Below are 26,476 nucleotides of genomic sequence, written 5' to 3'. Positions count from 1 at the left end.
AAAGCAGTGATGGAGCAAGAAAAAAAAATTGTTAGTTTGAAAGTAGGAAATGAAAGGCTATAGCAACCATTAGTTCTTTTAAGTGATTTTTTAGGCTTTTTGAAACCAGGTTTCTCCATAGAGCCCTGGCTGCTCTGAAAGTTGCTCTGTAGACCAGGCCAGTCTTTAACTCATAGAGATCATCCTGCCTCTGCCTCCTGAGTGCTGGGATTAAAAGCATGTACCACTATTGCCCAGCTAAATAGACTTTTGAAATGACAGTTATTATTGTAAGTCATATATGGAGTGATATTTGCAGGCAATACAACTAGGGTTATGAAAGAAATATTGCACATGTGCATATTTAGGATTCCTGTAAACACTACTAGTGGTCATAACACTTACTCTTTTGCCTGGTTCTCCTGGCTCACCCTTTTCACCTTTCACACCACCAGGAGGACCCTGCACATAAACGGTAGGTTAACATTGATTCAGGAGATATAATGTATCAATACCAGCTCACATTAAATTATTTTAAACATTTTTATAATACTTACGGGAAGACCAGGTATTCCTGGAGGTCCAGGAGGCCCTCTATCACCAGGATCTCCCTATGCAGATGTGAGGGAAATTGAAGCATATTAATGCTAGAATATGCATCTCACTCTCCTAGGGATGGTCATAGACATGGTTTAGAGTGTGAATTTTAGGTTCATCTAGTATAAACAGCAGAATGATACCCTGATAAAGTTATTTTTAAAAATTTAATTATTCAAAGTCCTTGCTATTGAAAGAAACCTTCATTTACGAGTAGACATCTATATATAGTACATTTAACAGAAAACAACATTTTTTAAATGTTTTTTATTAATTTATTCTTGTTACATCCCCTGTATCCTCCCATTCTTCCCTCCTTCCCATTTTCCCATTATTCCCCTCCCCTATGACTGTGACTGAGGGGGACTTCCTCCCCCTGTATATTCTCATAGGGTATCAAGTCTCTTCTTGGTAACCTGCTGTCCTTCCTCTGAGTGCCACCAGGTCTCCCCCTCCAGGGGACATGGTCAAATGTGAGGCACTAGAGTATGTGAGAAAGTCATACCCCACTCTCCACTCAACTGTGGAGAATGTTCTGCCCATTGGCTAGATCTGGGTAGGGGTTTAAAGTTTACCGCCTATATTGTCCTTGGCTGGTGCTTTAGTTTGAGCGGGACCCCTGGGCCCAAATCTGCCTATCATAATGTTCTACTTGTAGGTTTCTAGGACCATCTGGATCCTTCTACTTTGCTATTCTCTCATGCTTCTCCCATTTAGAGTCCCAATAGGAAGGATGTCCTCCCCTCTTGTCCCAGTTTCCTGGTAAGTGAAGGCTTTTGTGGAACATGCCCCTTGGGCTAGTATGCAGATATAAGTGAGTATATACCATTTGAGTCTTTCTGCTTCTGGGTTAACTCACTCATTATGATCATTTCTAGCTCTATCCATTTATCTACAAATTTCGATTTCTTTAGTTTTAAATTTTCCATAAATTTTTGAAAAGTTTAATAAAGGAGTTGTAATTGACAAAAATTAACCATATTAAGAATGCACAATGTGATATTTCAATATACCTACACAGTGTGAAGTGATTACCACCATCAAGATAATTAACATATCTATAACAAAATCTTTATCAAATTCCCCTCCCTGAGGGCTTACCTGATCTCCTTTCTGAAATTCTATGTCAATTGGTCTTTTCTGTTCACTGATCTGCCCAGGTGGACCAGGTGGGCCCTGAAGACCTTGCTCACCCTATTTACACAACAAAAATTACCGTGATATTTAATAGTTTACTACAAGTAATAATATTATAAATAAACTATAGTCACTGTAAGAAACAGAGGAAGGAAAAAGATAATACAAATGAGTATGAAAGGAGAAACATGAAGGCCGAATAACCAATATTTATTTTTACTCACCTTTTCACCTTTGGGTCCCTGGAAATTTAAGCCCATATTTCCCTGAGGAGAGAAATTTCAGTTTAATGTTTCATTATAATAATAATAATAATAATAATAATAATAATAATAATAATAATAATAATAAAACTAATCTACACAAGATAAATGATGTAAAGAGAAAGAACATTACCTTTGGTCCTGGTGGGCCTGGTGGGCCAGGAGGGCCCTTAGAAGACACAGAAAGAAAAAAGAACACATCATAGTGAGATGTTTCTTTAAAATTATTTGGTTTTATAAAATGTGACAACTGAGACAGACCTTCAAACTATTTTTAAGACTGGGGATATAGCTCAGTGATAAAGCAGCTATGTACTAAAGTGAGGTACCAAAAATTCCGACTTTTTCCTCCTGTTTGTATTTTGTCAGAGGCACACACAGCTCGATTGATCAAAACAACCTAGACAAATGTAAAAACTTCTGGTGATGGAAATGAGAATTGACAGGGGCAGAAACTTAAGACTGATATATGAGAGGGGTAGGTAACACATGTACCAAAACCAGCAAAATTAACTTCAATAAACATACTGTTTTTAAACATAATTATGGAAAACAATGAAGTGGATTTTTTAGAAGCACATGCCCAATTTTAAGCAAGCCTTGTTGTATGCAGTTGGGTTTGTGTTTCTGAAAATTTCTCAATATATGAAAATTTAAATGTCATTTCTTGGTTCTTCTCCATAAGTATATATAAGACACTATAAATGAAGACACTTCATACTTTGGCTGCAGGATACAAAGAAACCAATCTCAAACACACCAGGAATCTTCCTCCCTAGTGGTCAGATTTCATAGTGCAGAAAGTGCTACATAAAATGCTGGGAGAGAAAACACATAACGATCTTACCTAGTGCTGGGTCCTGCATATTGCAATACCTGTCAGCCAGACAAGACATACCCACTGGTGCAATAGTGGCATGACTGTTATTGGGTAACTAATCATTCTTATTGGACTGGAGGACCACTTAACTGGATGGAATGCCAAACCACAGATTGCAAGCCTGGTCAAAACCTGAAGCTGGATGGGTCTTAGACCCAGTGATGGTACCTTATTGTTATTTTACTAAATGGTCATGCTGTTGACATGCCTCTTAAATATTTATTTTTATACTAATAGACTTGGGTTGTTTTTAACCCTGATTAGAAATCCTCCTTTTTGTATTAGAGAGTAGTCAGTGGGAGACACACATAACTAGTTAAAGTGCTGAGAATAAGAGACTGAGTGCTCAGCCCTAAATTGGACATCTATATCAATGCCCTCTCCCAAGGCTCAGGAAACATTTAGAAAGAGAAAGTAGAAAGATTATAAGTTCTGGAAGATGATGAGTGTTGTAAAATGTTGCCTTTTTAGACATGACATGTCTATTGCACTCTTGAACTCTCAGAAACTGGGGTTACCTACACAAGACATTTACAAGGTCATGGCAGCAAAATTCTTAGCATAGATGAGGTAGATGACCTCCAGGCCTCTCTTCTCACTGGGGAGCTATGAGCAGCTGGCATTTGCTAGGAAAGGGGGAAATCACCCCTTTTTGAGGATGTGACCACTGATAGGATTCCCATGCTCCATTAGATGGCTCCATACACATGTACATGTGGGCAGCAATAACTGGACTTAATGAGTTCCTTTTTAAAAACATGAAGTTGGAAGAGGAAGTGTTTACAGACATGGGGAGAGTTAGAAGGGAGACATGGGGGATAAACATGACCATATTTTGTTATGTATATGTATGAGGGTCTCAAGAATAAAGACATTTTAAAAGCAACGTTAACTCGATCCTTGCCTGCCTATGTATAATGATTTTAATATGAGCATGTTCTGTTTATTTACATATCGTACCGCAGTGTCATTTCTAGGACTTTGCTTCCTCTGTTGAATAAGAGTTAACTGAAGAAATGCTCAGATGTGTGAGGTGAATCCATTAATTAGTTTACAAGGGTTAAAGAAATTCAGGGTTTAATAAGACCTAGAAAACAGCAATATTGTAACAGTAGAATTATGAAAAAGTGTCAAGGCCCAGAGTTCTCGGCTTTGTGGGATGTTTACAATGAATTCAACCTGAATGAGGGGGAGGAGTTTTAGTAGGTTCTTCTAGAATGTAGCATACAGTATTTCCCTTATTTAAGAGTAAGAGCCAATTGTCACAAACAAAAGTGCATATCTATACAGGTTTAATCAAAATTTTCACATAAATACATAGTATATTACACAGACAGGCATGTAAAAAATTACTGTGACAGGAATACAAATTTACTGCCTTTTTAAGGCGATGGCAGCAAAGGCCTAACCCCAATCATGACTAGAATGAAATCTAAGTATCACAGTAGGATTTATTATCTTTTTTTTTTTTTTAAACACACTGGAGAGAGCAGGGCCTCGTATGTGCTACAAACATTCTACCATTGAGCTATATGTCCAGCTCTCCTTTTCAGGTATTTACTTCTATGTTTGTCTTTTTTTCACCTGTATAAAAACGTAGAGGCTTTGCTTTCCTAGAATACACTCTTTGACATAACAGAGTCACCACTAAATAACAAAATTACAGCTGTGAATATTGAAATAAAGTTAACTTTCAACTAATACAATCAGTACTCATATCTGTGAGTCAGAAAGCAAAGAAGAAAGAAGCTTACCATTAAGCCTGGTGGCCCTGGAGGACCACTTGGCCCTGATATACCCTTGGGGCCAGGTGGACCCTGTTAGAAAGGGAGTAAAGAAAAGGATAAAAAAAAAACCTCTTAAATGCAACCCTTTACCTTACCTTATAAAGAAATAAATGTATGCAATGTAAATTATTTTCATAAATTTATATCCCTGCAATATTATCAGAACTTAAAAAGTATGCAAATAGAAGGGTTAAGCATCTTAGTGTTGGGTTTGAGAGTGTTCATGGGTGTTCATTTTACATTGTATAAGCATATATTCTGCATGTACTATTATATTTTTATTTTAAATATTCATAATAAATTCCATGAACAATCAAGGACAAGATTGAAGGAACTTAAGAGAGTGTGACTGGTAATGCCAGATAAAGAATAAAAAATGAGCAAATGAAAAAATCTCCAACATAGTTGCTTGGCGATGAAATAGAAAAAACTCCTGATTTGTATTTTTGGTAAAGGGATTGATTCTCATAAACTATAATGGACTTCCTCATCTATAAATACTCAAAAGCCATTACTGTCTCTCTGTACATTATATATAAAACTAACACAATCTTTTTGTAAGATTACATTTGATGTTTACCATGCATAAATTGCATTCCGTCAGCCTTCCAAAGTATGCTCAGATGTCATGTATAATTGACACTCTTACAAATGGCATTTTTAATATCTTAAGAAAGATCAATGATTTTTATTTATAAGAAGAACATTTACAGTGAACTCTACTGCTGCATATAACATAAGAAGTTTGTGGAAGGTTATTTTTGAAACAAACCTCTGCTGTTGCACACACAAACATTCAAAGACACTGGAAATATAGATAAAAGAATGCAAATGTATCTTGTTAAAACTTTCCCTGTCCCATATTGTTTTCATAGAATAGAAGGAGTATATTGATGCCTTAAAATCTTCAGATGAGGGGCTGAAGATATGGCTCAGCATTTAAGAGCACTGGCTTTTTTTCCAAAGGACATGGGTTCAAATCTTAGCACTCATATGGCAGTTCACAACTGTCTATAACTCTAATTGCAGGGGATTTGAAATCCTCACACAGCCATACATGGAAGCAGATCACCAGTGTAAATTAAGAAAAACAAAAAACAAAAAACCAGCACAGCAAGCTGTGACTTAAAAAGAAAAGACTTCAGATGATAATTTGTATAACTAAAACAGGAAGTATTGATGATTCAAGACTTGCATGATCCTTTGATTTAATGACATAGTACAGAAAAAATCCCTGCACGCTTACTTGTATTCCAGGAGGACCTGGGTATCCTTGATCACCCTTTGGTCCTGGTAGTGATGACATGATTATACTACCTGGTTCCCCCTAAAAAAAAACCCAACAGTATAAGTTGTAATCATTATTATTCATGAAAATCAGCAAGAACATAAATAGTAGTCTGAGAGTTCATTTTAGTACAAAAATACAGTGAAAGATTAAGCACACCAGTAATTTCATTAAAATTTACCTTTGAAAAGTAAATTAAGAAGTAACCATAGTCTACAAAATTACAACAGATTTATTAGGAGTTTGTGGCACTTTTAGTTATTTGTTAATTAATAATATGTAGTAGATATAAAATATTTGTGGAGAATTGTCTTAGGCACTGGGAACTTAGTAATAAAGAAGTAGAGACTCTTTTCTCATGAGGCTAAAAGCATAATGAAGAAACATAAACCATAGCAACTAAACAAGATGGTAGTATGTTCTGTCTCAGTCTGTAAAGTAAAACAAAATGGCATGGTGAGTGATAAATAAATAATACAGATAGTTAACCAGGCATTCATAAGAGAAACATAAAAAGAATATGTAGGTCTCAGCCTGAAAGATAAGTGTAATTTTCCATAAGTAATTAAAAGCTGTGCTGGCTCTGTGGTAGAGGTGCTTATCTAGCATTAAGTCTGCTATGAAAATAACAGCAATTCTAAGTTGTAAAGTGAGCTAAATTCAGAGCAATGGTACCGGTGATCAAAGAGAAAAAATGGCTTCAGAAATGGTTGTTGCTACACCAATGACCAGTATGAGAAGATACGCCCACAGGTAGAGTAGTGGCATTAATGTTATGGGGGTATCCAACTGCTCTATGGTTGGTTTTAAGGCCCACTCCGCAAGAGGAAACTCCTGGTACTGTAAGTCTGGCCAAGAACCCATTGCTGGAAAGCTCATTAGCACCAGGAAGTATATCTAGTACTTTAATTTTGTTCAGTTGACATAGTATCAAACTGCCCTCTAAATTCATATATCTCTACCCGTTAGATCTTACCAACTTAACTCATAGATTTCATGAGAGAAGTGTGTGTGTGTGTGTGTGTGTGTGTGTGTGTGTGTGTGTAGGACAATGGCTAATGCAGAAACTCACAACCAATCAAAGTACAGGGAATAAGTGTCAGTGGAATGCTCAATCATAATAGGCACATTTGTATCACACTCTTCTTCCCAAGACTTAGGGAACCTCGTGGAACAGGGGGCAGGAAAATTATAAATGCCAGAGGTCAAGAAGGACCAGGGCAAAACAGTGTCTTCTGGACATAATGGAAGTTACAGTAGCTGTTGTTGTCTGCATAAGAACTGCACAAGATAAATCCAGTCAACACTGCAGGATTGAGGTAGGTGAGTCTCATGAAATCCCACCGCTAGATGCGAAGCTATTGACAGCAGATGGCATCAGGGTGAGGTGGAGTCAGTTTTCTTTAAGAGTGTGGCTTCTGACAGGGTGATCATGTTTCAGTGGATGGACTTACACCAACGAGAATGTGGATAGCCCAAACGAAATTCAAGGAGATATGAGTAGGAGAGGGCATGGAATGAGGGAGGGTAGCAGTGGGCCTGGAATAGTGGGGGCTAAATATAATCAAAATATGTTGGATGCATGTATTTTTAAGATGTAATAAAAGCATAATTTTAAAATCTTATACTGTATAGTGACACAAACTTCATATATATGGGGATTCAATTGATTGTGCAGGGTTATTTGAGGGTTGACTTCTAACATGTTAATGTGAGCATCTGGGAGATATTTGAGCAGAGATTTTAAGAAGGCTCTTGAACACATAAATTTTGGAGTCAGAAAAAAATCTGATTTGAAGTTATAAATGTAGATGGCCAGTAACTACATAGTCACTAAATGAATAAAAACCTTGGACATTATTAATGTGTCCAGGCATAGAGGAGAAGGAAGAGTCTGGCTTGTGTCTTAATGATTGCTGGACAGAACAGAATGAGTTTGGACTGAAGAATGCAGAACTGTCAGGTGCAGAAAGAAAAACAAAAACCCTAGGAGGCTAGAGTGTTACAGAAGCCAGAGATAAAGAACTCATCTAGAGAGAACCACCAGTCAGTCCTATGAAGATCCAAAGTCTGAAGGTGTCAGGAGAGATTCGAGCAACACACACACACACACACACACACACACACACACACACACACACACACACACGTAGAGGCATAACTTCTATGCGTATCCACGTGGAGACAGAGCTTGTGGTTACTATCCTACCGCAGTTGTAGGCTTTCTACGTATTCAAACTGTTGACCTTCTCAGCCTGAGATGCTTACCTTCATACCCGGGATCCCAGGAAGTCCCTATTATTAAAAAGAAAAAAGAGAATTTTATGCCCATTGGGCAAGAGTAAACAAAAGAACATATGCTAGACAAAAGGAAAGCAACCTGAATAACTTCTATGGGATCATTTCAGAATATTTGATACTACAGGACTCTATACAAAGAATTTATACTATCATAGGATCCCTGGTTTTCTTCAGCAAATAGCCTTAATTTCTTTTTAAAATTCTCTAGTTTGCTACTCTAAATATGTGACTTTGTTCTATATGAGCAAACTTTGTATTCACACCTTGCCTGTTACTTATTGAGTTCACTTTAATTTCAGATTTTTGAACTTACTGGAGGACCTTGTAAACCAGGAAACCCTGGACTGCCTGGAAATCCACGTTCTCCCTACAAGGAGTTAAAAAGAAAGAGTGTAGAAAAAGAAACCGTGAATAACTATATGAACAAACAACAACTTTCTCTAAAAGCCATTTGAAGCATACCAGATCACCAAAAATTCATTAGCATCCACTTTCCAATTATCTCAGAATCAACTATCCATAGCAATTCACCTACAAAGCAGGATACTTTTAGCCCTGCTCTTCTACCCCAACCAAAGCTAAGGGAAATTCTACCACAGTCATTTTCTTTTGAAAAAAAAAACATATTTTGAGACCATCACACCAAAGATTTCTGATAATTTTCACATTTAATATTAATGATTTGCACCAATTTCCTGACATTGTGTTGTATAAATTTTTATTTCAAACTTACCATTTCATTTTTCCTTTGTTGTAAACTATTTCAAATTATTTTTGTAAAAAGGAAAAGATGGCAAGAAAGAAGGCTATTAATAGCACCAAGAAGACAGTAAAAACAGTTCTAGCAATTTCAAGCCATTATATTTTTTTAGGTATCCCTTTTTTCTCATTCACTATTGTAAAGTAGCAGCACAGACATATGGTTCAGAAAATAACAGTTAAAATAGAGATAGAAGAACACCAACACAAATTCTTTTCAAATAACTATATATATGTTATAGTAATTCTAAAAACAAAACTGTCAGAAGGTTTAAAAGGGTAAAATTACTACACCTCTGTGCTTTTGATTTATTGTCCAATGGCTTTCTCTGCATCACCTTTTATACATGGAAATATTAGGACCAAAAAGAAAGAGTGTATTCTCCATATAGAATTTAGAAGACATTAAGGAAAAAGAACACATACATTGTGGCTGCAACATTAGGATTCATATTTTACATACCTATTGAGAAATGTAAGAAAATTCTAATGGAGGGGGAGACCTGGTGGCATTCAGAGGAAGGATAGCAGGTTACCGAGAAGAGACTTGATACCCTATGAGCATATACAGGGGGAGGAAGTCCCCCTCAGTCACAGTCATAGGGGAGGGGAGTAAGGGGAAAATGGGAGGGACGGAGGAACAGGAGGATACAAGGGATGGGATAACCATTGAGATGTAATATGAATGAATTAATAATAATAATAATAATAATGATAATAAAAGAATATACATCTTAGGTGCAGCAGATAGATATGATTCTATATAAAGATAAGGTAGAATAGTTAGATAAGGTCTTCAAAAACCTCAGAGATATGCAGAATAAGGCATTTTAAAATGTTTTCATTATTTTAAAGATTCACTGACAATGAGACAGGACTCCTGACAATACCCAGCCTACCTCAAAGAAGATGATGAGCATCAAAGAACCTCCTTATGGAGATGGCTTCAAATGTGACAAACAAGCCAGTGGGCAAAATGTCCTCATTTCTACCACAGACAGAATTCTGCCTATAAAAAGGGGGTAAGCTTGGATGCAGACAGAGTCGATGGCCAAACTCTGCCAAGAGAGGGTAGGTAAGTCCTCAATAGTTCCTGCCTCACAAATATGTCTGTCAGACATATTGAGCCAGCAGGCTGAAGATGATGCTCCTAGGTTATAGAAAGTTTTGGGTGAGTATTCAGGTAGCAAACTGTCTCCGTCATCTTTCATTTGGAAAGCTACTAACCTGCACTCTCATCACACTCAGGTAATCAAGTTTATTCCTTCTCAAGTCTCTGATGGAGTTGAAGACCAGGTAGCTTAGTTTTACAATGAAGCTTAGTTGTTTAGGGGTTAAGATGTTTTTAGGTCTAGATAGATGTTTTAAGTTGATAATGACAAGATGTGATGGAGATTGATTTACATTCAGAAATTTAGATGCACCAAGACAGGAAAGATGTTTTCCTCGAGGCTGTCAAATACAAATACTCAAAACACTAAGATTATAACATTTATATGATTCCTGATTGTTCTTCTTGGTATAGGTAATCTATTGTGTATATGTGTAATAATATTAGTATATATGCAAAAAATGTTAAATTAAAGTAAAAATATTTTTAAAAAGTAAAAAAAAAAAAAAGATTGTGTCATCTTGGCTGAGGTCCTGGGATTTAGTGGGAAAGTGTTAAAATTTGTATAAGGCTTATTGGCCATGAATAGAATCCTATTGTATGACTTTTTTATAGGGATACAACTCATTTAAAATGAAAGTTTAAAGCTTTATTCTAAAAATCTATAACAACAGCAAGGAAACATAAATTCTTGTAGAAAACCTAAAAAGAAAAAGGGTTGTATTGATTTTATGTATGTTTTGAAATTTCTCAGAAAATATGTTTATTTTAATGTACAAAGTTAAGGGGTATCAAGTCTCTTCTTGGTAACCTGGTGTCCTTCCTCTGAGTGCCACCAGGTCTCCCCCTCCAGGGGACATGGTCAAATGTGAGGCACCAGAGTATGTGAGAAAGTCGTATCACACTCTCCACTCAAGTGTGGAGAATGTTCTGACCATTGGCTAGATCTGAGCATATATAGGGGGAGGTAATCCCCCTCAGGCACAGTCATAGGGGAGGGGAGTAATGGGAAAATGGGGGGGGAGGAGGGAGGAATGGGAGGATACAAGGGATGGGATAAACATTGAGATGTAACAAGAATAAATTAATAAAAAAAAGTTAAGTGGTACATTCTAATGTAAATTTCTGTCATATATCATTGATTTAAAATATATAGGGTAGGTGCAGTTTTATAAAATATTGTGCAGTAAACAAAACTATGGAAAGGATCAACATGAAGCAGTAGCACATTTACTTAGGAAAAGAAAGAAGCTACAAAATATCATCTTACAGTAAAACCAATAGTTTTCCTCACTATCTATTGCTGTATATTAATTTCAAATTGTTGACTCCAAACAAGAAAAGTGCTGTTATCTGAAGTTTGCGGTGTTTTGTTGTTGTTGTTGTTAAGTGCATCATTTTTGCTGATGAAAGGTCTTGTAGTGTTCACAGTGACAGTTAAGGAAGATTTTTTTAAAAAGCATGAATTAGTGAGACAGTGCAGTAGGCAAAGGCGCCTACTGCCATGGTTCAGACAGTCTCAATTTGATCCCCATATCCCACATGGTGGAAGGAGGCCAAATCCTGCAAGTTGTCCTCTGACCTCCACATGTGCCCTGTGGCATTATAAGAGCTCCTTCCTCCACTGTATCAATTAGATACAACCAATTTTTTAATTGAAACATGGAATATTCAAACATTTTAAATAGTGCATATTTTAAAATAAAAGCTAAGAGAGGGCCGACAACTTCTATAGTATGTGAAGCACATATATCCCAATTTGCTTTTAATATTCATACCTCTTTACTCAAAGATTTTTAAAGTAACCTCTGAACTAATGCACTGTCCCTACAAGTTAGGCAGGCTTAAATAAATTACTGCAGTTTAATATATACTGAAAATGTTGTCTTCAGACTTTCATATCTAGTATGATCAACAATTTGTCCACAATTAAGTACAGGAAACCTCACCTTGGTTCCATTGCATCCAGGGATACCTTGAGGTCCTGGAGCCCCATCATGGCCAGGCATTCCCTTTGAAAAGACATATCACAAACTTATAATATTGTATAGATCACTTTTTAGAGAGTTTTAGAAGAATGAGAAATCATACTTACAGGAAGACCCGGTGTCCCTGGAAATCCAGGAAGTCCAGGAGGACCCTATAACAATAAGGAAATCCCTTGAGCTAATGACAAGACTGTTACAAAATGTGCCTCATGGTCACCAATCACTTCTTTTAATAACTACAGAAAAGCTCTTTCATATAGCTATCTTTAATATCCCTTTTACAGAAAACAAGACACTCCTGTTTCTAAACATATTTTCTTCATTACAGTTAGTAGCAGTAAGCAAAACTGTGGATGTCTGTCTTAACATATAAACCTCTTTTAGGTTTGTGAATAATGAATTTACTAGGAGATCAGTGGGCAACAAATGGATCTCTCTCTAAGGATATTAATGGAACCTCAAACATATTTCAATTAAATTTCCCTGTCAGAATTAGCAAAAGACAACTTGAAAACTATTTCTGTTGGTGAGGACAGAGGGAAAACGGTACTCTTCTGTACTGAGAACATGGCTACAAATGTTATGGCAGGGAATTTGGAAATACCTACCCAAATTGGGCACACACATGTCCTTTAACCTAACAATCCAATTGTATGCATCCATCTCAAAGGCACACTACAACTTTGAATACACAACATGATATTTTAGGTTTGTGACTGCAGCACTATCAGAGCAAGGTTTGGGAGGAGAGGAAAGCAGACAAGGCTTCTGAAAGATTGTGGGATTATGTGCCAGAAAGCAAGGAAGTATTGGCAATCAATGACTTCTGGTAAAAGGACAATGGGCAGAAACCAAACTTAAAAAGACTTAGCAGATCAAGGATGGTACAAAATGAGTTTCAAAAAAATAATGTGCATGGTGGTGCACACTTCTAATCCCAGCACTGTCTGTGAGTTTATGTTCAGCCAGGTCTACCTAGTAAAGCCTTATCTCAAAAAAAGAACAACTACACTTGGCTGAAACATTAAAGTATATGTATTTGTAACGAGGAAGCCCCTCAAAAATCTTTCCTTGATCACTATTTCAAGTAGTTGTTATAGCAGTTTATTAATTTATTAAAATTCCAGGTAAAAATGGTGGCCTGAGGAAATGTGGACTTAATTAAAAGTAATCTATAAATTGTTAACAAAGACAGGAGTGGCTAATAGTTACTGAGACACACTGAAGTTTCCATTGGCAAAGTGAAAGGTGTGAGGTATTTACGTTAAAACATTTGCAAAAACAGTAGCTGTTTAGAGACTGAGTGAAATGTCAAAATGTTCAATTGTTTTAGAGGTATAAATAAGCACAAGAAAGGTTAATCTAGTGTATACTCTCTACATTTGTCTAAACTTAAAAGTTTTTACCTTTAAACTCTGCATATCAAAAGTAGTCTGTAAAATGAGACTTGAAACTACATACATATACATATACACACACACACACACACATATATATATATATATATATATATATATATATATATATATATATACATATATATATCACTTCTAAAGTTGTACTGCAAAAAGAGGATCTACCTGAATATTCTGAGACATTTGCAAGTAGCCATTAATAGAATGACAAGTTCTTTTTAGTTTCCACAGTGTTGGGCTGGAGAGATGGCTCAGACATTAAAGGCTAGGCTCACAACCATAAATATAGTTTCCACAGTGCTTAGCACATGGTAGGTATATATGGCTATTTGAGATACCATGTTATTATTATGAAGAGCTTTACTGGTATATGATACCAATTTACTACAAAAAAATCACATTTATACCTGCCAAATTAAATTAAAGATGTAAACATCCTTCTCAATTTTCCCATTACCATATCTCCACCAGTAATAAATACCACGGAAGGCAACCTATGCGGACTTTCATTTTGCTTTTTGTTTTTGATTTGCTGGAGACAGATTCCAAAGTCCATACCCAGTACTGATCTGGAATTCATTACAATCTTCTTGTGTCAGCCTCAGAACTAACATTGCATGTACGATGCACCAGGTTAGGATACTACATGCTGCTGAAGATTATATCGCCAATGGGACATTTTTAAAACTTGTGCAAGGATTGTTTATGTAAATATTTAAATATCAAATAATTACAGAAGTTGTGGTTGTAATAATAATGCCCACATAAGCATGTTATGTTACCATTCATGCATTTAGTAGCCAACATTAAGAGACAGTAGCCTATAAACAGAAATTTGAAGCCCAAAGATATCTTGGAGATATACTCTTTACCTTTCTAGCATGTGAAGAAATTGAAGTTCAGAGAAGATCTTGTCTTTTCAAAACTACCACAATTGGTAAAGTGATATACTCTAATTCTAAAACCAGCTGTATGTATACCAACAGTGGAGGTGGGTAGGTATTAGCTGGCAATTGGACGGACCCTATAATCAACTGGGAGATGGCTCTCTGCGCATGTCTGTGGAGGATTATCTTGACTATATCAGTTGGTGTGGGAAGATTTATCTCAATTGTGGGCAGGACCATTTCTTAAGCAGGAAATCCTGAACTGGAGAAAATAGAGAAAGAAAGTTGTGCTCTAGTGTCGGTGTATTTATCATTGCTATCTGCATCTGATTCTGAAAGTGATGTGACCAGTTGCTTAAAACTCTTGCTGTCTTGACTTTCTCACCATTATGGACAACTTTAACTCCTGAACTGTAAGCCAAAATAAAAACCTTTCTCCTGTAAGTTGCCTTTTTTCATGGAATTTTATCAGAAAAGCAGGAAATGAAATAAGACAGAAATTGGTACCAGTAATTAGGACCATGGGGATAAAACTGGGCATGCAGTTCTTAGGCCTTTGGAAATGGTTTTCAGGAGGAATGTGGAAGAGCTGAAACACTGGGTTAGAAAAGCCCCTGAATAAGCAGAGCTTAAAGGCTATTCTGGGAACTTGGAAGACAGGAACACAGGGAAGAATGTGTAGAGTAGGGACAGGTCATTGAAATTTTAGAGGGTACCAGGACTTTATCAGCAACTATGCTAGAGACCATTCATATGACATTGGCCAATAACTTGGCTTCATTCATCTCATGTCCTGTGAACGTGATTTAAGGTAAAATTAAAGATAACGGATTGACTTGTTTGGTAGAGGACATTTCAGTACAGAAGAGAATTCAAGCTGGTACTGAGAACATAGCTATAATTGCAGAAAGGTCAGCAACATTGAAGAGAAACCTCTCACATTGCTCTGTAACAAAAGAAAGGGTGTCCCGAAGGCAAGCTCTGCCCACCAGAGGCTCCATCAACAGATAGGAGCAGAAATTGGCAGTGTAGTTCATATTGTAGAAGTTTGAGAGGCATGAAAAATATAAGATTAAGCAGGTCATTGAATCTTGCTCTAAAGTTTTAGAAAGAATCCAAGGCCAGAGGATTTGTGGGTGTGGTGTGAAGTCTCTGCAAAAAGTCTTTAAGAGGCCAGTGTGTGAACTTGTAAATGTAAAGCCTAAGTTGCAATTGAGACCCCAAGATACTGGAGATGCCAGGAACATGGGACAGCTGCTAAGATGCAGGCATGAAAAAAAAAGCCAGCTTAGGAAATAATCTATATGTGCTGTGGGTGGTAGAACTAAAGGTGTGCAGGGCTGCTCAAACTGAGATGCTAAATTTGGAGCTGTAGAATTTGATCTATGTCCTGCTGCATTTTGTTTTACGATGAAGTGATTATTTCTTGCTACGCCCCAGTTCTTCTATTTTAAAATAGGGATATTTACTCCATGCCAATATTATGTTGGAAATATAGACTTTGGTTTATTTATTTTATAGTATCTTTTAGTTAAGAGTCTTAGTACTAAGGGAACTTCAAAAGTTGGATTGAATGCATTTTAAAGGACATAATTATCATAAGCCTATGAGGACAAGGAGTGGAAAGTTATGGCTTAAAAGTGATGTGTTTAGATGTCAAGCTGAGACAGAGTATATTTGTAATGGTTAATTTTAGTTGTTAACTTGACAGAACCTAGAATTACCTGACAAACATCCTTCTGGACATGCCTGTGGTAATTGGTGGGGGAAAGTCCGTTTTAGCTGTGGTCTGTATCATTCACTGGAAATGTGACCCTGGATGAGATGTAACTGAGAAGGTGATCTGGACACGAGGATGCCAATCTGGGGTTTCCTTTCTGCAAGTGATGTGACCAGTTGCTACACACTCCTGCTGCCTTGACTGCCCCACAAGGGTGGACATTACTCTTGAAATTGTGACTAAGAAGAAATGTGCTACTGAGAATGAGGAAAATACCACAGGGTATTAGACAAGGTATTACAGATGACTAATGACTCTTGAGAGACGGAGTAGTTCTCAAGATGATCCCCAGAAGAAAGCCTCCTAATTGATTATCCAGTAACAAGTAGTCAGCCTTGAAATCATAGCCATACAAGCAGAAGTAAATGGACTTAGCATGTTGTAGCTTGTACATATATATCTGAATGTATATATAAACACATGTGTACATGGGTTGTGCAACAATAATTATTTTACTATTTTTCTTGTCATCTCACATCATTTTACTTGGTTTTATCTGTTGAAAACAACAAAGCATTTACCACACACTAAATATTGCTTACTCTGATTCCTTTTGGTCCCAGTGGCCCTGGCATTCCATCATCGCCCTGAAAAATATAATCTGTTTAGTTCTTTTTCTTCTCTTCAAATCAGTCATCAAATAACTAATTTTCCATTACAGCAGCCTGAATTATTTTTGTAAAAATTTCTGAAAGTTAGTTTTAAAGTCATACACCCAAAGAAGATTTATTACTAAAATCAAGGCATTGATAAATTATATGAACACCACCAAGAAGGGCCATTATTTTACTGGGGAGACTGCTGACATGTAGAAGAAACTTTACATGCCATAAACCTATGCAAGGAGCTTACAAGAAAATGAAGAAAGATAGCAGTACCACTATTTCCAAAATCATTTGTGCACACACACACACACACACACACACACACACACACACACACACACACACACACACACACACAAAAGGATAAAAAAGAAAGTCTCAAAATCTTGACCGTTTCTATAGCACATCCGACTGCAGGTGTATGTTGTGCTCTTGAATTTCTGTTTTTATTTTTCCATTTGTTTCAGAAAGTGCCTTCTACTGGCAGAACTTAAAAATCAACTCTCTCTCTTCCAGCTTCTCTTCTCTATTCCTTGCAAAGTCGACCTAAGGATTTCTAGTCATGCCTGTATTGCTGAAAACGTAAATCTTATTTCAGTGAATCTTTTGTTGAGTATTTTCTTTTACATTTTGAATAAAGAATAATGAATACTCGCTCATATAAAGTTGTATATCCACAGGTTCTGGCAACCAGGACATGGATGTTATTAAGGCCAAGGCCAGAAGTCACCACAAAGTAACCTCCTTTTTAAAAATTCAATGATGTAGTCATTCCAAGGCAGATTCTAGTTGAAATAACTAGAAGATATCTTGTTTGATAAATATTTTATGCCTTCCCACTGAAGGCAGAAATAAGACAAGAAAGCTTCAAATCACACCAGTTAGACCAAGCAGCATGGTTAAAGAAGAGAAAGAATTTCAGAAAAGAACATTGGAAAGCTAGAATTTATCGAGGTTCTGTAATCCCAACACTCAAAGGCTAAAGCATAAAAATTTCGACGAGTTTGAGGTCACCCTTGTATGCATACAGAGTTCCAGGGTGGGTAGAACCATTAAGTAAGACTCTGTCTTAAAGCAAAAGAATAAGAAAGGAATGTGAGAAAGAAGGGAGCTGAGGTTACATCTGGCTAGAGCATTTCCCTAAAACATACAAGCCCCTGAGCTCAATCCCTAGCACTATATTCAGAAGGAGGAAATTTTCCAAAGGATGAGATAAAAATCACTATTTGCAAATGATAAGATTGTATCCCCGAAAGTTGAGACAGTTAAGTAACTATAACAATACAAAGATACTACAATTATATATAAAATTCATAAAGAACTCAACCATTTATCATATTAACAATCATTTAGGAGACTTAATAGAAGAAAATACGCCACCTATGAATGGCAAAACAAATATTTTGCTGTGAATTTAACAAGAAAATGCACAAGACCTACAAGAAGAAAAATTTAAAACAGTTGTAAAGTTCACACAAAAAAATGAATATATAAAAAAAGAAATTACATGTTCTTAAGTAAAGAAATTCAACATTTAAAAACTAAATTACAAATTTAGGTAGAAATTTTATACAATGAATATAGAAGTTACTAGGTGTTTTTAAAACTAGACAGTATCACTAAATATTATTTAGGAAAAAAACCCTCCAGCAGTATCTTTGAGAAAAATCATAAAATGAAAAGAAAACTGAGAACCTACACTAGATATGATAGTAGAGCTTAGGCTTCAATGATTAAAATAGCTTAAGTCTTAGATATGAATAAAGAGAATACTGGAAGACTATCAGAAAGAAAGGTAATATGAAGCCACTCCTTAGCCAAGGAGGATAACTTCTAAGGTCACACATAAGTACCAGAAACTGTGGACAGTATCCAAACTTATGTATGCTGTATATCTTCTTACATGCACATAAATATAACAAAATGTATAGACATTGTAAGAACTTAGCAATACCTAAGAATAATATGGAATAAGGATAGCAATATACTATGAGGTTTTTTAACCCATGAATAGTTAATTTTAAGAATTTTCAGTTTATTATTTTCGAACAGTGGCTGGTTGCATATGATTGAAATAATGGGAAATAAAACTACGAATAAAATATGACAACTGTATAATAAATATGGCACTGTAAATGAGTAGAGAAAAAGATAAAAGTGAATATTAAATCACAAACCATATGCACACCCGGATGGAGTCCACATGAGTAAAATATTCACACTGGTAAAAAGTAAATTAACATACTAAAGGAAAACTTTTGAGAATTTATATATATAAAACCTCAAAGCACACAAGATTTGTTGTATTGAAAATCCATATTTAAAAAAAAGAAATCCATATGATTTAAGAAAAGATCTTTAAAAAGGAGACTCATAAATGCATATACTTTCACGCACATAATTAGCAAAACAAAGGACGAGGGGGAAGTAATGCATTACACAGAAATAGTCTTCATAACAAATAGCTCGGACAAATACGAACAAACCAGAACACCAGAGAAGGGCAAATGATACGAAAAGATAAAGGACACTTTGATCTGTGAGAGGCATATTCTTACTCATAAGCAGAGAAATGCAAACTAAAAAGCTTTCTAGTAATGGTGATGAATCTGTGTGGAGTACAGCTTCTTTGTTGCTGAATCAAAGGTAAATCACATATGCTTAGGAAGTGGTGATTTGGTAATATCTGTAAAAATAACACATGTGCATACATACACACATTTTCCATAATTCATCTTACCAATTCAGGCTTATTGATTCAAAAAAGTTCATCCAAGTTTTACATCTTAGCATTTATGACTTATAGCAGCAAAATATTGAAAACTACAAAATGATGTATAGGGAACTACATTATAGCTTATATATACAATGAAACTGAACACAGTAAGAAAAACATGTCCTGAGTAGAATGATGTAAGAAAAATACAAAATATGTATAACATAACTTATTTTAAAAACAAAAAGTGATGAAAGTATGGGTGTATACTCAGAGACCAACGAATACAAGTGGAAAAGAGATCTTTTTCATTGTATATCTTATATTTATTTATCATAACCAAAATGAATATATCAAAAGTAACTACATTTTATTTAATAAAGAACCCCTTTGCAACATTACATATATACACTTATACAAACACACACACACACACACACACACACACACACACATCAGCACAACACTCTAAGTAACTGAGATAACTGGCCAGTTTGCTTTACAAATCTATACATTAATAAAAAGGAATAAACCAATGAGGAATAGTCCTATAATTTTTTTACTTTAAAGACACAAATATCCAATTGCTGAAAGGTACACTTTAAGCTGTAGAATATAAAATGTTCAGAAAGCAGTTCACACTCTCATTTTATAAATAATGAAATGAAATTGCAGCAAAGGATAGAGTACTTTCTAAACTTAATCTGCATACAAGCACATCTTTATTAACTATTACACTATCATTAAGGAGTCTGTTAATGCTAAATCATTTCAAAATAATAATTTTAATGTAACTTCATTTAATGAAACACAAAAATTTATTCTTAATATTCATGGTATGCAAGAAACTGTCCCTGCTCCAAGATAAACTCAAATTCAAGAGATACAGCTTTTGTATGGTTCAGCTTAAATTCTATTTCAAAGCACCCATTTCCATAACAGGTGACAATCCGTTTGTGTTCCCACTTCATTTCCACAAGGCCATGCTTAAGTTCCAGTGTGTTGAGAAGTGGGAGAATTTAGTTGTGTTGCTGTGTTACTCTTCAGGTCTATCAACTCAGAGTTACTTCTTTGCTGCTCTTGCTCTTGCTGTGCTATCACACCCAGGAAGTTCATGTGAATGATCCATCTATCACAATTCTATGCAGTCATTGAGAGGCTTAGTATTTCCTTGGTGTTCATGTTCTCTTCACTGAATTTTAGTATAGGTTCCACTTACTGTTGAATCCCACAAAACTAACTCCTCATAATTGTGTCATCATTCTCACAACATCTACCTTCTGGTATAGCTAAATGTGTATTAAAAAGTCTCCATGCTGGTATATACTCACTTATATCTGGACACTAGCCCAAGGGACATGTCCCATGAAAGTCTTCACTTACCAGGAAAGTGGGACAGAGGGGAGGACATCCTATTGGGACTCTAAATGAGAGAAGCATGGGAGAATGGGGAAATAGAAGGATCCAGAAGGTCCTAGAAACCTATAAGAAGAACATTCTGACGGGCAGATCTGGGCCTCAGGGTCCCACTCAAACTATGGCACCAGCCAAGGACAATACATGCAGTAAACTCCAAACCCCTACCCAGATCTAGCCAATGGACAGGACATCCCCCACAGTTGAGTGGAAAGTGGGGACTGACTTTCACATGAACTCTGGTGCCCCATATTTGACCACATCTCCTGGATGGGGAGGCCTGGTGGTACTCAGAAGAAGGATAGCAGGCTACCAAGAAGAGACTTGATACCTTATGAGCATATACAGGGGGAGGAAGTCCCCCTCAGTCACAGTCATAGGGGAGGGGAGTAAGGGGAAAGTGGGAGGGAGGGAGGAATGGGAGGATACAAGGGATGGAATAACAATTGAGATGTAACAAGAATAAATTAATAAAATATATTTTAAAAAAAGAAACATAACTGAAAAAAGTCTCCATGCATTTCATTTTTCTCCTTATTAGGAAGACTACCTGGTGCTATCCATTTGATTTTCTTAATCTTCTAATGATATGGTGCACCATCATTATATGAAGTAATAAAGCTAGAGGGAAAATGTTATTAAGTCATTTCTTGCTATTTGAGCAAGTGAATAGAACGGGATCTTTCATATACCACTTTACCAGTCTATCTAACACAGATAGAAAAGGGCTCTGAGCCAAAAAAGCTATTGAAAACTAAAAAAGACTTTTCTTAGTCTCAAAATTCACTATTGTCTCTTCCCCTTCCCCATCTTTACATACACATACAGATGGTACTCTTATTCATGGAGGAAATATATATATTTCCCATTTGGTTCTGTCCTTCTAGAGAACCCTAACACACCAGACCTATGATAATGAGAATGGAGTTTTAACATTCCCTAGTAGGTAGAGGAAAAATTATTCTAGAGGTTCTCATCTGAGATTCCAGCTGTTGACCCTTCCCCAACAGCTGCAAGTGATCTGGGGCGATGCTAGAGAACATAGAAAGTTCAGAGGCTGATTCAAAGCGGGAGTCCACAGCAGCCTCTGAGAGATCATTATCCATGATTTGGTGGATCTTGTGGTGCTACAGTTGCTGAGTCAATTTTTTCCCTTATTTTTTTATTTATTCATTTTACATCTTGATCATAGTCCCCCTCCTTCCTTGCCTCTGGGTCCTACCCTCCTTCTCTCTTCCTCTTGTTCCCCCCTACTCCTCAGAAAATGGGCGTACAACCCACCCTGGCATATCAAGTTACATCTGGGCTGAAGGCCACTGAAGCCAGGCAAGGCATGTAATAGAATTCCAAAAAACATGCAACAACCAACCTCTTCAAAAATACTTAAAAATGCCAGTAATGTTCAAATTTAAACAGCAACACTAAGGTGAAGGGCCACCTATTCTGAACAAGTGGAACTACCATTATTCATCAAAGAAGCCTCTCATCACAACAAACGAAGAATATCATTTTTAAAGACCACACCTGGACACAAAACAGAGATCAGTATATTGTGGGGAGCCCAGCCCTACATCACCATGCATCTGTGATTGGCTACTGAAACAATTACCTTTTGTCCCCGAGGTCCTGGAGGCCCTTCTGGACCTGGAAATCCTGGCAATCCTGGATGGCCTTGCAAACCTGGAAATCCTCGTTCTCCCTGTAATTAAACCAAAATATATTGAAGAGTCATTTGTGAACTTTCAAGCACAGACATAGTTGACTTTCAGGAAGTTCAAATGACTATCATTTAATATAGCATTCAAAGTATCTACTAACATGATCAGATCTGTAAGATGTGAGAAAGAAGACACAAATCATCCCAAATCCATATCATATATAGTAAATGTAATCTCTTGCTGCTTGCAGAATTAAACAGTATATCAGAGATAAAGTGAGAACACAATAGCAAGAGTGTTTAACCTTAACTCAATTATAAAGAAGTCAAGGGGGAAAAATTAAGAATTTCTCAATTTTTAAAATATATATTATTAATTTATTCATATTACATCTCAATTGTTATCCCATCCCTTGTATCTTCCCATTCCTCTCTCCCTCCCATTTTCCCCTTACTCCCCTCCCCTATGATGAATTTCTTAATTTTAAGAGCTAAACTATCTCAAATTATTGAATGGTCTGTTACCAGCAAAGCTAGGACTAAAATTCTGACTACCAGTTCCACTCAGAAACAAAAGCAAGAGGGGAAAAAAAATCTAGTTCCAGTGTATTCTTTCAGCTGGTATATAGCATATACCTCTGTCAAAATATGCACTTGGAATTTGCTATGTGCACAGAAGTGTATATTTTCAAAACAAATGTGCTATCTGAATTACAGAAATAAATAAAAATAAAGGATGCTGGCCAGTGAGATGGTTTGGCAGGCAAAGGCTGTTGCCACCAAGCCAGTGACCTGACTGAGTTCAATCCCCAGGAACCACAGAATGGAGGAGAGAATTAACTCTGCAAGTTGTCATCTGGCCTTCACTCAGACACTGTGACATGTGTTCATAAACACACACACACACACACACACACACACACACACACACACACGGAGAGAGAGAGAGAGAGAGAGAGAGAGAGAGAGAGAGAGAGAACAATGAAATAAACATTAAAGACACACACGCACACTAAAAGAACAAATGCAAAAAATACATTTTAAAAAGTGTATTTTAAAGTGTTTATTAATGACATGAAGGCACGAGCAGATATTTTGAGCACTCTTTTTTAAAGTTATTTATTTTTATGTTATGTACATTGGTTTTTTGCTTGCAACTATATCTGTGTGCAGGTGTCAGATCTTGGAGTTAGCGACGGTTATGAGCTGCCTAGTAGGTGCTGAAAATAGAGCCCAGATCCTCTGGAAGAGCAGTCAGTGCACTTAACCACTGAGCCATCTCTTCAGCCCCAATATTATGTATTTTTAATTAAAATAGAACGACTTCCTCTTTTCCTCTCCCCATTCCCTTTCCTCCCTCCAGTCCCTCCCAAATGCTCACCTTCCTATGTTCCCATAACTTCCACTCTCAAATTGATAGCCCTTTTCCCTTTAATTATTTTTGTTCCACACATATGTGTATGTATATGTATGCACAAGTAAAAGTTTGAAAAGAAAATAAAGGACGCAAAAAAGCTCAATTATGTTGATATCAATAAAATGTTATAACTGCAATTCTCTTGCATTATCACAGAACTAGAGACAGAGAAGCAGATACTATGCAGGAGCAAAAAGAATTAGAAGAGCAATCCTAAGACTTTCAAAGGCAGAAATCTCCTAAAGGAAAAAAAATATAGCTTTCCTGTGTAAGAATGGGCTAAAAGTAGTGTTTCCCACCTAATTCTTAAACTGAATAGTAAGAAAAGCTAACACTAGTCATGTGCCTACCTTTGCTTCCTAGGTATTCATGTAATCTTTTTAAACCATTATAGATTTGTGCTATAATTCTCACACATTCCTAGACTGACTGTGAAGTGGTATGCCTATTTCTGAAGGGCACATTTTAAAGTCTTTGCCAAATAATATTCATTTCCCTTTGCTATCTTTGAAATATCAGTATTACTCGAGATTCTTTTATTGACTCCTCTCTTTTCCTGGGAAATTGAAAACAGTAATGGTAAGTTCCTATTAGCAACTCTCTCATAAGCGTTTCCATGGGCACTTAAAACTGAAAAAATTAGCTAACCTGTGTTGACTTTTCTGTTTGACAGAGACTCTGTTTCATGTTTTATCTCACTTGTTACTCCCCATTACAAGCCAAGGTATGGAATAATGTCTGGAAATAATTACATTTCTATTTTATGTGTGAGAAGTCATGGCAAAGGGACGTTTTCACAATTTTCCTAAGTGTAAAGTTGACATGCAAAACACAAACTTCATTGTCTTTCTACCACCTTTGCTATCCCAGGAAACAGCACAGCTCATCACCTTCTCTTTTACCCCTTCATGGAAACAATCATGTTTTCTTCCACCTCGCATTCTTAGTATTCAATAGAGCAAATATTCAGCAAACACCCATTCAATAAATGAACCTCCATAATGAGTTACACAAAATGTTTAGCGAATGCTTTTATTCAAATCCAGAAAAAAGACAAGAATTCGGATTTTGATAAATTATACAAAACACTATTTTGTGATAAGTCTAGCTTATTTATTGTGTGATATCAAATCAGAAAAAGTCTCAGATACACAAAGCCAACTACTCTACCACTGGACACAACTCAGATCCTTAGATTAAAGAAGCTTAATTGACTTACTACCTAAGATACAATCCCAAGAGTTAAGTTAAAAGGGCTCTTAAAAACAGTACCCTTCTCCAAGAGCAGCAGTTTAAATTACAATAAAAATGTTTTCTGTAAATGAGCATGAACATATTGCTTGTTTGTTGACAGAGTATCTCATGTAATCCAGGCTGGTTGGCCTCCAACTTGCTATGTATATAGTATGGCTTTGAACTTGTGGCCCTCTTGTTTCTGCTGCCTGAATGCTAGTATGCCAGGTATATGACACCACACCCAGCATGAGAACAGTACTTCAAGGATAATGTAAATTGTCGAGAAACATAATTGGCTTTGGACATAGGGAAAATTAAGACAGTGTTATATTGGTAACAAGTAGTAAATTATTTTCAATTTGAATATTGCAAAATGGACAAGTTAAAGGCTAAACTCTTAGTGAAGAAATTAAAGCAACAATGTCTTTTTGTATCATTTTTATTTTGTCTTTATAATTCTATATCACAATGAGATAGCTGCCACAATATTATTAGAAGAATTTTAGCTACTTTCAAAATGAAGATACGTAGATCCAAAACTTCAGTTTGTAACAGAGCCACCTGGAGCTTGTTAAAACTAATTAATTTTCACCATCGCCAGACAGTGAGATGGGTAACTTAGCTATAAAGCCTGGAAATCTGCATTTGTACCATCTCTAAGCCAACACTGAGGCACCAGGGTAGAGATGAAGTTTGACACGGGTTTTAAGTTATCAACTGGAAATTTTTAATATTGTCATTTCAATTTTGCTGTCATACTCCTGATAAACTGCTTTTTCTTTTTCAAATTTCAGTTTTCTTTTTCATGTAGTTGCCAGTGGTCTTTTGTTACTCCTTGTTCACTCATCATGAACAAGTTTCTTTCTTTAATTTAGCAAATAACTTTATCTACTTCAAATTTGTTTTTAAATGTAGCATCTGCATTATTTCAATACTTTTCTGTAATTTGTCTTTTTGAGTATTGTCGTATTTACTTGGTAAGCTTTTAATTGCATACTACATATTCTAGGTAATAAAAAGAAATACCAAGTTCTCTTATTTTCTTCTAGGGAACATTAATTATTTGTATAATATAGTTCTTGACTGATTCATTACTTGAAGTTTTATCCCTTATTCAGACAACAGTTATTGTAACTTTCCACTTCTTCTTTTCATTAAACTTGTGAATTTTCCTCTATACATATAAAGTCAACACCTAACCAATAATTTAAATGGTATCTTCAACTTCTTTTTTTTTTTATTCTCTACTCTGTGCTG

General features: G+C 36.1%; 1 protein-coding gene across 1 annotated transcript in view; it reads right to left on the bottom strand.

Annotated features, from left to right (window-relative positions):
- The window catches only part of Col4a5 (collagen type IV alpha 5 chain), a 192,155-nt gene that overhangs the window by 99,022 nt on the left and 66,657 nt on the right, over positions 1 to 26,476 (bottom strand). The window contains exons 3-15 of the mRNA XM_051142260.1: positions 22,519 to 22,608; positions 16,715 to 16,759; positions 12,198 to 12,242; positions 12,052 to 12,114; positions 8,546 to 8,599; positions 8,200 to 8,226; positions 5,890 to 5,970; positions 4,611 to 4,673; positions 2,110 to 2,145; positions 1,938 to 1,979; positions 1,678 to 1,770; positions 537 to 590; positions 385 to 441 (exon numbers count right to left, since the gene is read on the bottom strand). Coding sequence (XP_050998217.1) covers positions 385 to 441; positions 537 to 590; positions 1,678 to 1,770; positions 1,938 to 1,979; positions 2,110 to 2,145; positions 4,611 to 4,673; positions 5,890 to 5,970; positions 8,200 to 8,226; positions 8,546 to 8,599; positions 12,052 to 12,114; positions 12,198 to 12,242; positions 16,715 to 16,759; positions 22,519 to 22,608 — 750 coding nt within the window. The remainder of the gene's footprint in view (positions 1 to 384; positions 442 to 536; positions 591 to 1,677; positions 1,771 to 1,937; positions 1,980 to 2,109; positions 2,146 to 4,610; positions 4,674 to 5,889; positions 5,971 to 8,199; positions 8,227 to 8,545; positions 8,600 to 12,051; positions 12,115 to 12,197; positions 12,243 to 16,714; positions 16,760 to 22,518; positions 22,609 to 26,476) is intronic.

Source organism: Acomys russatus, chromosome X (genome assembly GCF_903995435.1).
Source record: "Acomys russatus chromosome X, mAcoRus1.1, whole genome shotgun sequence".
Taxonomy (NCBI): domain Eukaryota; kingdom Metazoa; phylum Chordata; class Mammalia; order Rodentia; family Muridae; genus Acomys; species Acomys russatus.
Note: the sequence above shows the minus strand (reverse complement) of the source record. Positions and strands in the feature narration are given on the sequence as shown.